This window comes from Macadamia integrifolia, chromosome 8 (genome assembly GCF_013358625.1).
Source record: "Macadamia integrifolia cultivar HAES 741 chromosome 8, SCU_Mint_v3, whole genome shotgun sequence".
Classification (NCBI taxonomy): Eukaryota; Viridiplantae; Streptophyta; class Magnoliopsida; order Proteales; family Proteaceae; genus Macadamia; species Macadamia integrifolia.
In genome coordinates this window covers 20,701,041-20,715,169 of record NC_056564.1, presented here as the reverse complement: position 1 = coordinate 20,715,169, position 14,129 = coordinate 20,701,041, and the positions used below count along the sequence as shown (strand labels likewise).

Sequence of the window (14,129 nt, the reverse complement as noted above, 5' to 3'; positions counted from 1 at the left end):
TCAACTTTATTCAAAATTATACATGTTACTAGTCCTAAGGACCTAAGTTATGCATGCATTCTCTCAATATTTTTCTTAAAGTCATTTTAGGTCTACTCTTTGCCTTTTTTACTCCTTTAATTTGAATCAAGTACCTCGACCATATTAAAGTATTCATAGGGCTCTGTTGCACATGTCCATACCACCTCAAATGACTTTATCTCAATTTATTATATATCGATGCCATACTTAAATTTGCTCTAATTTGTTCATTCTTTTTTTTTTTTTTTTCCTCTCCTACATTGACCACTCATCCATATTAACATTCTTATTTTACATATATTAAATATATTTTAATGTCATTTCTTTACTATCAAAAGTCAACTCATTATATCATTGTGTTGATTGTATAACTAATAAAAAAATTTTGAGTTTCAATAGAATATGTCGATCACACAATTCTCTCACATAATCTTTCAGTATTTCATCAATCACATTTTAATTCTTTATGTAATATTATCTTCTATTTCTCTTTATTTATTTATGATTGAATCTAGATACCTAAAAATTTTTACTTGCAATAACTCCCTATCATAAATTTTTTTTATTATAAAATCTATCATTAATTATCACCACCTTACTTTCAAGTAATAGACTGGTTGTTGATTTCTACTTGCAACCCCCTTCTCTCTCTCTCTCTCTCTCTCTCTCTCTCTCTCTCTCTCTCTCTCTCTCTCTCATACATATGGTCGTTATGTTCCTTTATAATTTAAGTGTTTTTTTGCAATGTTACGTTAGCTTTGACCCCTCAATTAATTGCCCTAACTAATATGTTAATAGACTCTTTAACTTTTTTTCATATTCTTCAATTGCAGCCATCTGATTGGGATACAAAGTTAGCTGGTGATGCTTACTTGTAAAAGAAGATTTATTGTTTAATCCCCATCATATGCCAATGAAATGGACAGATGAACTAATTAATTAAGAGCTCATAGTCTTAAATCATAAGCTTCTAAAGTGGTCCAAAAAAAAGGACCCCCCCTCCCCCCTCATCACTAACAATTCTAGTGGATACTTTTGTTTGTTATTTCTACTACTTATATGGTTTAAACTTTGGATTTTATTTTTGCATTAAAATTGGTTTTAAGGGTGCAAAGCATGGCTAATAAATAGCCTAGCCAAGAGGTCAACCTAATTGATAAGTAATTTAAAAGAATGTGGGTATGGTGTTATCAAGTAATCAACTCTTAATTAGAACTCAATTGACACTCATTAGTCATATCCCCATCTGTTGTTGTCCTAATCAAGTGATTTTCTTTAGATTGTATGGTTGTGTATATTTGAAGTTTTGGCCATCTTCTGCCTCAATGAACCATAGCCATAAATATCTATTATGGCTTGATGATACTTCATACTTCATAGGAATGTTAGATTTGAAACATTCTCTTGATTAAGTGGTATGGATATCCCAATATATACTCTAATTACAAGACTATAGTTCTAAGAATTGAAATCGGATCGCCAATTGGAATTGATAGATGAATTCTCATTGAGGGTGGCATTCGTGAACCTTAACAAATTGCTGAAGTTGGCTAACGGAATCTTAATATCTACTATAATAAGGAGAGCAATGCCTTTGCCGATAGGATTTTTTTTTTCTCTCGAGAGTTCAACTATATTTACACTATGAGATCTGGGAAGGGTTGGGGGTGCCATATGTCACAAAGTGAAGACACGAGAATCGAATCCCTTGACCTCTTGGGAGATGTAAGCATGCACTCTATTGGCAAGGCACATACAAATTGAACAAGCAGTTGTCATGAAGGGGCCTTTCTCAAAACGAATTTTAGTCAATCATAATAGGTCAAATTAAATCAAAATATAAAATAGAATATAATCCATTCTTTTAATAATATTTTGAGAAACCATGACAATTTATTACCAATTATTCACTAATAATACTCTGTTGTTACATTAAATAAAAAGGGAAAGGTTGGGTTCATGTCAAAACCAAAATTTTGAAATGAACTGATAGTAGTAGGAGTGCCTAGTTTATTCAGGGGGGAGGGGGATTAAAAATGCGATTTAGTTTTTAAAAGAATACTAGATCAAACAAATAAGTTAGGTATAAAATTGCCAAATAAATAAATATATATATATATATTTATATCAGAAAATTGTAAATAACAAAATAGGCATTAACCATTGACATAAAACTAAATCACCACTCTTGAATATAAGGGTATCAAATCCGAATTGAAATCGAAAATCAAAACAATTTTAGGAATAAATAATCAGAATCAATCCAAACTGAATAGAATATGGTTATAATCCGGAACTAGGGAATAGAACCAAGGCGGGACTTGGTTATTTTTCAATTCGGGCATAAGAATCAATGGTTAGAACCGAATTTGAGTACCAATATATTATATTATAATATATGTTCCTAATGTTTGTTTTAAATTTTATTATACTACTACGATATAGTAGATATATTTTATAGACCAAGTATAAGACCCGGGAACTAAACCATGAAAGAACCAAATTTAGGACCGAATAGGAATCAGTTAGATCCGGTATGAGTATAAATTTTAGAACCGAGGTGGGACTTAACCTGGCTCTAGATCACACCAATACTCTTTGGACTCAAACCGAAATTGAACCAAATACCTAATTCCAGAACGATTTACACCCTTACTTGAACATACTCAATGGATATAATTGATGAAAAGAAATCATTACTTGGTCACATGGCCATTGTCACAACAGGGGAACCACTAGCGGAGGCGCATACACATTCAATTAGGGGGCAGGGTGGTGTGTCTCTGTGTAGGGCACGCAACCAAGTAGGGATCTTTTTCCCCTAATAGAATTAGATAATTGAATGAAAGTCATACTTAGAAAATTTTTTAACTTGAAATTTATGGACACCTAAAATGAGACCATTTCATTTTCAATTTCCAATTTGTTTGGAAGCATTAAGTTGTGATTCAAGGTGGAATATTTCAATTAAAATAATTTTATCTATATTAATAAAAATTAAAACAATAGAGTTTTGTGGGTATTAAATAAATATAATAAAAATAATTATATTATATTCTGATAAAGAGTGAAAATGAATTCACTTCCAATGCTATTGGAAGCCAAAATAAAACAATTTATCTTCATCATAGTTGACAACTAGGTGAAGCTTCAACATTATTTAAGTTATTATAAATCAAGAACTATTTTGATTTAAAAAAAAAAAATTAGGAGAGTCAAAATAGTTCCTTAACAATATTATGAAACATAAGACGACTTACATATATGTAAAAAATATTAATTATAAGAAAGGAAATAATATTTGCAACAATCTCAATGATACCACCCTGTATCTATTCAAGCTATTATGGACAATCTACAATACTTGTGTTTGAATTGCTTCAATATTCTTGCAACACAACTTAAAATGAATAGAAAATACTGAAAGTGTGTGATGTGGCAAATGTAAGACAAACATTTTTTTTTTTTTCCTCTTCGTCACCATCTCTCATTAACCTGCCTAAGGATTCCTTCCCAGGTTGCAGCGTAATGATCACTTTTTATATTTTAATAAAGGACATATCTAATGCATGAGACTCCCACCACTGAATGACCTAGGGAGGATCACAATATAAACACTATCTTATCCTCGCTTCATGGAGTAGCTGTTCCCTCTTCATGATAAAAACATGGCTTCATTATCGCACAAAGAGATAGATATATATATATATATATATATATACACACATATTTGATATTTTCAATACCTATCACAAAATATTAAAAGAAAAAAAAAATTATTAATTATCTTCCCTACGGTCTCCCCACGTTGTTTGGAAACAGTGATTGAGACACTCCAAATCCAAGCGTTGATTCTCTTTTCGATTTAGAAATTTCCCGCCATAAAACACGCACACAGACGCGGCGGTCAAAATAAGACCACGCAACAGAGCAGCAGCTGGATTTTACATAAACTGTCATCCACGTTGCCTTTTTTTTACCTTTCCAATACTACCCCTCCCCAATCAAATGTACAGGAAAACTGATCCTGTGCTTAGTCTAAGCCCTACGATTTCAGGAATCAAATGAGATCGGATTGACCTGAATCGATCAGATTGAGGATACCCAATCAAAGAATTGAAGTGTCTGTCTACGTATTGATACCTAGACTCCTAAAAATGATCATCGATATCTCCATTCTTGACCTGTTTTTCCTTCTTTCCAAGATCTTTAGATCCTTTAAATATTTTCATATTAAAAAAAAAAAAATGAAAATATTTAATTATTCTTTCTCCATTCTGATTTCTGGGGTTTACCGAAATGGACGAAGAGCAACGATCCCATGTTCTATTATCAGGTTTTGAAACCTTTTGCTCGCCGCATTCGCCAACCATACTATATCCAAAGTAAAAGGTTTGTTGGCTTGGGCCCCACCACTATTCTACTTTTAAATAACCCACCCCCCGGCTTTTGTCTCTCGAACCATGGCCCACAGCCCCACATAGACTTTTATTTGATGAGCTGGCGTCCATCATCCGATTGGGCGGGAACCTCGCTTGTTTCTCCCGCCAAAGAATCCAACAGAAAACGTCAAAACTGACCGATTCCATCTCGAGCAGTTCAGGACAGATAACCTTCCTTCCACAGTGACCCCAACTGTCCCCAACTGTCATTTTAACTGACCCTAACGTTATAGTTCCACAAGAATAAATAAAAGCGGCGAGATGTGGGAGTGGGACCCAGTGACTAGAGGTGCTCAACTCGTTCCTACTATGCACGTCGGGATGGTATACGTGGCAGAATCGTGGACACGGCGTGCCAATGGATAAAGGACGATCGTGCGGCGTAACAGTTAATAAGAGGATATTATTGAACTTGATTTTGCCCGGTTCATGTCGAGGAGTGGTAAAGGGTTACTGTAGAGAGTCAGAGTAGAAAACAGCATCTCTGTACCTTTCTCTAATCACGTTATCGTCGGTAACGGTGCCTTTTATCGCGGCGAAGAAGCTTTGCTACACGTGTTTTCTGATCCCAATCACATGACCCCCCTCTCTCTCTCTAGAGTCCAGACAAACGAACTCCTCATGGGTCCCACACGGTGGCCGTTCTCCCAGCATTTAAGAACCGATTTGTTAATATTCCACTTTTTTAACTCTTCGTTTAGCCGCATAGCTAAAACTTTTTCTGGTAAAAAATTTCGCCTCATCTGCGCTCTACTTGATATCCCTTAGATTGGTATCTACTGCGAACGTGGGTATTGGATCATGGACTCATGGGGCGGTTTATGATTATAATTATAACGCGTGCCGAGCATGAAATGGTTCAGAAGTGTTTAATGGCAACATAATAAGTCCAGACCCGAATGCGTGTTTCCAGGCTGCCTGTAGTCAGCTGGTGTGAGACCCCGCGGCTCCTTTTAAGCCAATGTAAGTGTGACACGTCGGAGATTTGGGCATTTTTTGATATCTTAAATATGGAACAGGAGACCAAAATTACCAAAACAATGGAGCGTGCTTCACTTTGTAAGAGGACTAAATTGCCCCTAAATCAGGGATATAAGCCTTAGATACCTCGTATTGAATCTGATTCATGACATAGTAATGATGTTAATGATTACGATTTCTTTTTCCATCTAATCAGAAGAAGCATCTCATTATATGTCCTTAGCTACTTCCTAATAAGGTTATAATGGGAAGTAAAGAAGAAAAAACCAATGCATGAGTATCTCGCCACTATAGGGTCTAAGCTTCTGGCAAGGGTCATAATGTGCAGTTTTACCCTTACTAGTCACGATGGAGCAACTTGACCATTGAGTTAAGATGCCTCTTTTAAGGCTATAATAGTATGGAATATATATATATATATATATGATGCACACACAATACGGGTATCAAACAGTTGGTTCAATCTTTTTGGTTAGGTCAAAATCGGACCGATAAGATGATTAATGTACAGAAGTCAAAGTGAAACAAGTAGTATGCTAATCAGGTCATTCTATTATCAATCTGATAGAGGTTTTCTAAAAATCGAAACCGATACTAAATCGATGAAGTATTTACTCAGTCTGGATCAGTTTGGCCCGATCTAATTTTAGGCAACCCCTAGCATGCAAGATGGATAATTCGGGCCATTGGAAGAGTATCAAATTAATTAAATTAAATGTTGCCCACCAACTAACCATTCAAATCCTTTATGGAATTAAACCTAAGCTTACAATCCACTCAACTCTAGGGCCATTGGGCCATATTAAAGTGATTCAATATACGTCCCCTTCCACCTCCAAAGTCACAAACTCATGCAATTCATATTTAGAATCCATGGAACCCCTTACCTTAAGCTTCATTGCCACGTGGCAAGTATCTGATACTCCCACGGTGAACAATTGGAAATACTCTATTAACTACTAATGGAGCAAAGATGCTACAAACCTACGTCCTGAGTAGCCAAGTACTTGATGTACCCATTTGAACGACCGCCACGTTCGTTTTCATTCTTTCTATTATAAATTGACTAATTAACCCTCAATAACTTCTAACAATAATTCGAAATTAAACGAGCGAGACGAGGGTACAGACAGGATGAAATGCCGACACGAGCGGACGTGGAGACCATAAATCCGGTCGGCGGATCTGGACTTGATCACGAAGCCATCCTCTCAAAGTCCATTCCCATGGTGTGGGACCTACTAGGTTCTTATCATACGTGGATGACCCGCTTGCGTTGATCAAGAATCTCACAACATCTCTTCACCAACGCCAACTGGGCACCATGGAGTGGAATGCACGCAAAGCGTAAGCCCGATCCGATCCCGGTTCGGTCCGTACATTTGGCATCCAACTTGGACCGTTGAGAACCCTCAAAGGAATAGGATCGAAAGACACGTGTACCTTCAGGGTTGTTGACCTGTAATTCTGAAAAGCTGGGTCAGGGTCAGCAGCGTGGGTCGGTCAGTCATCCGGGGCAGGGGATGACACACTCACGTCATGTGACCCCGTCTCCGCTTTGCGTACAGGCGTGGTTTTGAAAATAATAAAATAATACTTAAAAAAATTAATAAATAAAATAAGTATTAAATATTAAATTAATTAAATAATATTATTCAATAGCAATATAAATAAGACCAGGCAATAGGCAAGTGAGTGAGGTAACGTGTGCTTTCAGACTTGAGAGAAGAACGAGAAGGAAAATTAGGAAACAGAGTCGAGAGAGGGAGAGAGAGAGAGAGAGAGAGAGAGAGAGAGAGAGAGAGAGAGAGAGAGGGAGAGAGGGTTTGATCATTAATCAGGTGAAGCAGAGAAGAAGAGAAGGAGGTTTTGGTAAGGTTGTTAATGGCGATTTCATTGATGGAGAAAATGAGTGTTCAGAGGTTAGATAACGAAAGGAGGAGGATGGTAGAGTTTACGTTGCACTGAGCTATATTTAGTAGTGAAGCGTTATTTTAGGTTAGTTTCTTTATTTGAGAGATTTATTGCTATTAAAAAGGGGATTTAAGGTGGAGGTTGGCTCTGTTGAACGATCGCAGCGAGATAGAGGAACTTGAGAAAGGGAAAAGAGAGAGACAGTGTGGGGAGAAGGAAGGAAGGAAGGATGGAATGGTCTGCTTGTTTAGATGAATATGAGAAGCTTGTCATTCGAATGACCACTCCAAGGTTCGATGTTTTCCTTTACGGAGATCATGTGTTTCTCTTTTATTTTTTATTTTTTAATTTTTTTAATTCGGTTATCTGCCGTGTTTTTTATGATCTTCTTCTGTAGAATTTTTTGGTTTTTTTATTGTTTAAAGTTTAGAATTGGAGCTCTGGTGCTGATGCCAGTTAGTATGTTTTATATTTTTTAAATGGAATACTTGTTCAGGATGGACTCTGTTTTTAACGGTATCTTATGCATCAATGTTCTGCGTTTTACAAATTTTCCGAGCTTCCTCTGTTCTTCACCTTTTATTTCTCTGTTAATTTAATGATCTTAGAATTGGTGCTTCCGTGAACCCCAAGAAAGAATATCGCCGTTTGCTATCATGGATTGCAGGGCTAAGAGTTCTTTTTTAACTTGTTCTATTTCTCTGTTTAGATGTTCAGAATTTTAACAAATTCGATGCAGTTTAAGGCGATTTTTCGCATGTTTCTTCACCTGAATATGAATTCAAATTCTATTTTTTTGTTTGATTTCGTCAATATTTGCGGATTTTTTTATTTTTCTTTCGGTTGATCGATCTTCTAGTTATTTCCAGAAGTTCCCATCCCAGTCTAGCTCGACTTTTGAAGGACCGCTATTCTGTTTGATTCCCCTATTTTCCACCACCACTGACGAAATTCCTGCATTCTCCGTTTGATTTTTTCATAGTTTGAAGAAGAATCTCTCGCTAATTTTTCCACTTGACTTGCTTTGCAGGGTCGTGATCGACAATGCCGTTTGCGATACTGCTACCCTGGTCAAGGTGAGCTTCTTGGAAACCCTCAAAGCTAGAGCTACAGGCATAAACCCTAATTAAATAAAAAAGGGCGAGAAATTTAACTAACTTTTCTGGATGATAATTTCAGGTTGACAGTGCAAGAAAGCATGGAATCCTTTTGGAAGCCGTTCAAGTCCTCACAGATCTGGACCTCTGTATTAAAAAAGCTTACATCTCCTCCGATGGCAGATGGTACATGGATGGTAAGCAATCAAACCAAGCTCTAGTCATGGATTCCCTGAATGAATCCTTTCCTTTTTGTTTCCTTCTCCTGAAATTTCTGATATCTCATTCTCTAAAAACTTCTATATCTACAGTTTTCCACGTGACGGATCAAAACGGAAACAAACTCACCGATGAGAGCGTTCTCAGCTATATCGAGCAGGTGATTCAAAACCCTTAATATTCCTTCCATTCAAATCTCTCGTTTAAGATCTATGTATCTGTTTATAATTATTTCTTAATAAAAGCTAAGATTGGGTTTCCTTTTCATCCGTTACAGTCTCTTGGTACCTGTAATTCGGTCAGATCTAACGATTTCAAGGGCCTAACGGCATTGGAATTAACTGGAACGGACAGGCCAGGTCTCCTCTCTGAGGTGTTTGCAGTCCTCGCTGATCTTGAATGCAATGTTGTGGAAGCCAAAATGTGGACTCACAATGGACGGATTGCGTCTTTGATCCATGTTAAGGAATGTGATTCTGGGTCCCCAATCGAAGACTCTCAGAAAATCAATAGGATTGAAGGGCGTTTGAGAAATGTCCTCAAAGGAGAAAATGACATCCAAAGAGCCAAGACCGAAGTTTCCATGGCTGTCACTCACACAGAACGCCGGCTTCATCAGATGATGTTTGCAGACCGTGATTATGAGCAGAAATCAACAATGATTTCGACGGAAACCACACCAACTGTCTCAGTTCAGAATTGGGCTGAGAGGGGTTACTCCATTGTCAATGTACAATGCAAAGATCGGCCCAAATTGTTGTTTGATGTAGTGTGCACCTTGACAGACATGGGATATGTAGTCTTCCATGCCACACTTGACACTGCAAGCAATCTAGCATATCAGGTATTCATCCATCTCTGAAATCATTCAATATGAATTTAGTTATTCAACTGTGGAACCCTTTTGATTTAATTTTATCATTGAATTATGTTGCAGGAGTTCTACATTAGGCATACGGATGGTACCCCAATTAGTTCAGAAGCAGAGAGGCAAAGAGTTATTCAATGCTTGCAAGCAGCTATAGTAAGAAGGGCATCCGAGGTATTGGAATCTTCTGTTACTTTCAAGTTGTAGCTTAAGTATTAAGAATTTAAGATGATTCGTATCTTGCGGGGAAATCTAAAAGTTCTGTTTTGTTTGGTGGCCACAGGGTGTAAAGCTAGAGCTATACACAATGGATCGACGGGGTCTGTTGTCAGATGTGACCCGAACGTTCCGAGAGAATGGGCTGAACGTGACGAGAGCAGATATCTCTACTGCAAAGGATATGGCTTTCAATGTGTTCCATGTAACTGATGCAGCTGGTAATCCGGTAGAGCCAAAGACAATTGAAGCTGTTCGAGAAAAAATTGGGTATAGCAACCTAAAAGTGAAGGAAACGCCACTGATTTATCACAAGGCGGTTAGGGATGAGAGTTCGACGACAATGATGGGTACTGGTGGGGCTGTGCTATTATCCTTGGGGAGTTTAGTGAGAAAGAATCTATACAATTTGGGATTGATCAGATCCTATTCTTAATCTGAACACAACTGGGAAGGGGGGAGAGGGTCTCTCCCTTTTCAAGTTGTGTTCAGATTAAGAGTAGGAATGATAAAATTCCATATTGTATTCAAGGATGAGAAGGAGAATTGGGTTGGCAGATTCCTTACTTCAGCTTTGGGTTTGTGTACATATGAAGCAATAGGGAAAGGAAAGAAAAGGGGTGAGGAAAAGGAAGTGATTGTGTTGGTGATGTAGTTTGGATTTTTGTTTGATTGAGAGAGGTAGATAGGGATGAGAGAAAGGTTGTAACCCAACTTCATAACGTTGCAATCTATTTCCTTTGGAAGAAGGGAAGAAAAGGCAATGGGATAGTGGGGAGAGGGTGGGGACAGAAAAGGAAAAGGACTTTGGCTGGAGAGCTCTTGACTTCTTCCGTTCACATTTGCTGCCAAAGGAGAAGAAGGAAAGTTTGATAGAGGAAGATGAAAAGGAAAATCCATTACCTTAGAAAAATTTAGATTCAGTATACGACAGATACACCCCTACCTGTACATAACCGATTTGATTGTTACTCTTCTAGGTATTAATTCTAATAGCTTGACCAGATTTGTATAATCTCTTCTCTCTATTCACTTGTGGTTTAAATGTGAAGCTTCTTTTGTGGTGATAAGACAGGGTTTACTTTGACCAAGAAAATGCTTACCAGAGCCACGAGAAGAGAGATTTTTTTAAATAAAGAATAGCTAAAATATAATAAAGGAAAGTTAAAATGGCAAGAAAAAGACTAATCTAAGCAAAATAGAAATCTTCTTGAATGGGTCATTGAGGCGTGCGAAGAACAATTTTGCATTTGTAAAGGGCGTGATTCCAATTAGAAAAAGCCGGTAAGCATGTGGTGTGTTTGCGTTGTGAAATTCACCAACGTTGAGGTTGGGACTTTTGAGGGAATTGGGGATTTTGCTTGAAATGAAATTTTTTGAAATTGAAACCTAAGGAATTAATGAATTCTCTCACCTAAGGTTGGATGGATAGAGGGAGATTCATGGATTGGTGGGTCCCTAGTTCTCACCTCCCCACCACTAATTCTAATCCAACTGTAATTAGTGTTGGGAGAAGGAGTTCACGGATCACAACCATACGATATTCATTCAATGATTTGAGTCACTTGAATGTCTAAGTGAACAACTAATGGTAACTTCTGAGCAGAGCTGTGGTCCCAAATCCCAATCCGTTTGTGACTCCTTTTGAGTTTGAAATGAAGCTGGTGGGCTTGTGGGGTGGTGGACCTAGTGATTCTCTCTCCAAACGGTCAGTACAAGGATTCATTAAGGGTGGTGGGCCTGTGGGAGGGGCCGTTTTAACTTCCAAGCATCCCAAACACATGAAGACAATTAATTGTTGGGAGTTATATGGTTAAAATCCTATATTGGCTTGTTCCATAATATATTTGCAGAACTATTTTCACGAGTTCACATCCTCTGCAGCGAATGATGAAGTGCGATGAGCATTGGATGGTTGAGAGGCTCTCAGTCACCCGATGTTCATTGCATTAATGCAATAGCTGTAGACGATTTTCATACTATTTTCACCCGATTATTATTAATATTTTTTATCGTTTTATTTTTTGGTATGTATCATGATCTCATTTTGTAGACATGTTATTATACGTAAGGAGGTGTTGGAAGTAATAAAGTTATTATATGCATTAGTTTGTTTTAATTTCTTAAGTGCCTTCATATACTTAAAAGACCTTTTCTATCTATAATGCCCATCATGGGAATGACGTGTATTCAGTTACTTTCTTGAAGAATCATTATCCTTGCGTCTTTAATAATTAGTACAAAAAATAACTTTCTTTTTTGTTTAAACCCTTGTTTTTAAGTATTGAAATGGGTCTTAAAATTACTTGTTAACGTTCTTAAGGTATGGGGAGTATTCATATTTTAAGTATGCCACTCGTTAAGGGGTTGTCTACACACAAAGGAGTGTTGGAAGTTATAGAGTTATGAAAAGATTTTCCTGCACCATGGATAATGTATCTCTACTATTTTGTGATACTTCTACACACCATTGAGTTGGGATCCGTTACATGTATGTTCTTTTATACATATATGTGAGGATTCAACAACCATTTTCTGTCATTATGAGGGTGTAGGGGAGTATGTATGGAAGCTGGATCCTCACATTTATGTCTAGGTTAACGTATGTGCATCAAATTTGAATTCCACACTATTTGAACCCCTCAATCAAGGTATTCTCCCTTAACCATGAGTGAAGGAAAACTACCTCTGAAAGTCGTGGAAAAAGTCTTCTGCACCATTGAGTAATACAACACCATCATACCTTCTGCACACCATCTGAACCCTTCGATCAAGGGATTCTCCTATGACAATGGAAGAAGGAAAACTACCCCCAAGAGATAAGGTAAAAATCTGAACCCCTCGATCAAGGGATACTCCCTTGATCATGGGTGAAGGAAAACTACCCCAGATTTTTTTTTTTCCTAGTAATAGGTATATGAACCCTTCGATCATTGTATACTCCCTTGACCATGGGTGAAGGAAAACTACCTCTAGAATTATACTTCCAAATCAATTTATTCAAGTCATTAGTATCCTCATATACTTGAGGAGATCTCTCTACCAAATGGCAAAGTTTTCGGTTGAACCTTCTCATCACCTTAAAAGAATACTTACTCTTCAGTTTTAAACAACATTAAGTTTTCCTTCTACTCATGGATTTAAAGCATGGTATTGAAATTAGTATTGGTCATCCCTAAACCTGCTATAATATTGGAATGGATTGGTATCAGATCACTTGTATCGGATAAAAATACCATTTTTATCTTAAAAAAAGATTTTTTTTCTCTACTTGTTTACACCTGATCCATACAGTTCAACTAATATGCTATCGGCCAAGTATCGAGATCGAACACTTGCCAAACTAATATCGGGCAATCCAATACCGATACTTAAAAACATGGTTTTATTCTCCACCTACACCACCCACTCCCAAAAAACAGAAAATCATTCTCCTCTCCTCACCAATGGTCCCTCTCTGAAAAGACATGTATCCTCCAAAGCAAGGTTTTAGGTATATTAATATGACTGTGATTGATTGCGATATAGATCTGTAATATCTATAAAAATAAAAAATCCGATATGGTCCAATCCATGTCGGTATCAAAAGACCCAATACCGGTGTCAAAACCCACGCACTAAATTCCAGCTCCAAAGCCCAAAACAAGGGAAGAGGGGGACAGATAGAAGAACATTAACCCAAACCCCATTCCCATACAGGATGTTGACTTTTGAGTAGCCGTTATTTCCTCCCAACGCCAGAAGCATTAGATTCCAGAAGAACATCTTTAAGTTCCGATTAATTCCCTCTGCCCGAGTAGTACCAGCTACCAACACCAATTCTATATTTTCTACCTTTCTCTTTCAACTCTGATAGGGAATCTAGAGAGAGGGAGAGCCCTTCCTCTTCTTCTGTCCACTAAAAGTCAAAATAAAGACTGACAGAGGCGTTAGTTGTTCCAACTTCTATCTTCTTTTTTTGGTATCAAAGTCTTGTCTTTGTGATATTTCAAAGACCCCAGCAACAATAATAATAGCTAGGCCGGAGAAAATAGGTGCGTAGGAGGTAGGGGACAACTCACTAGTAGTAGAGAAGTAATGAGAATATTATTTGGGTCGGGCAGGTTATGGCCTTGTTGGTTGGGTTTGGTGGAACTCCAACCATAGCTAACGATTAGCTAAAAAAGCATGAGATGGGTCAATTTGTGTTAATGAGAATTGAGATTGATGAGAATCCAATGCCTTGAAAACATAAGGGTCCTTCTACAAGCTTCATCCACGAAGGGTGAGTAAGGGCCTAAAATCAAGTTGAAAGGCGTAGTCGATGGATAACAGGTGAATATTTTTATACTATCCATTGTTGGTCCCGAGAGACGGAGGAGGCTAGGTTAG

At 37.5% G+C, this 14,129-nt stretch overlaps 1 protein-coding gene across 1 annotated transcript; it reads left to right on the top strand.

Moving 5' to 3' along the window:
- The first annotated feature begins 7,165 nt into the window (after positions 1 to 7,165).
- Positions 7,166 to 10,828, top strand: LOC122085475 (ACT domain-containing protein ACR8-like). Its single transcript, XM_042653919.1, has 8 exons — positions 7,166 to 7,649; positions 8,389 to 8,434; positions 8,538 to 8,652; positions 8,767 to 8,834; positions 8,952 to 9,518; positions 9,612 to 9,716; positions 9,826 to 10,176; positions 10,246 to 10,828. Exons 1-8 carry the CDS (start codon positions 7,588 to 7,590, stop codon positions 10,411 to 10,413), a joined length of 1,482 nt encoding a protein of 493 aa, XP_042509853.1. The 5' UTR covers positions 7,166 to 7,587; the 3' UTR covers positions 10,414 to 10,828.
- The last annotated feature ends 3,301 nt before the right edge of the window (positions 10,829 to 14,129 follow it).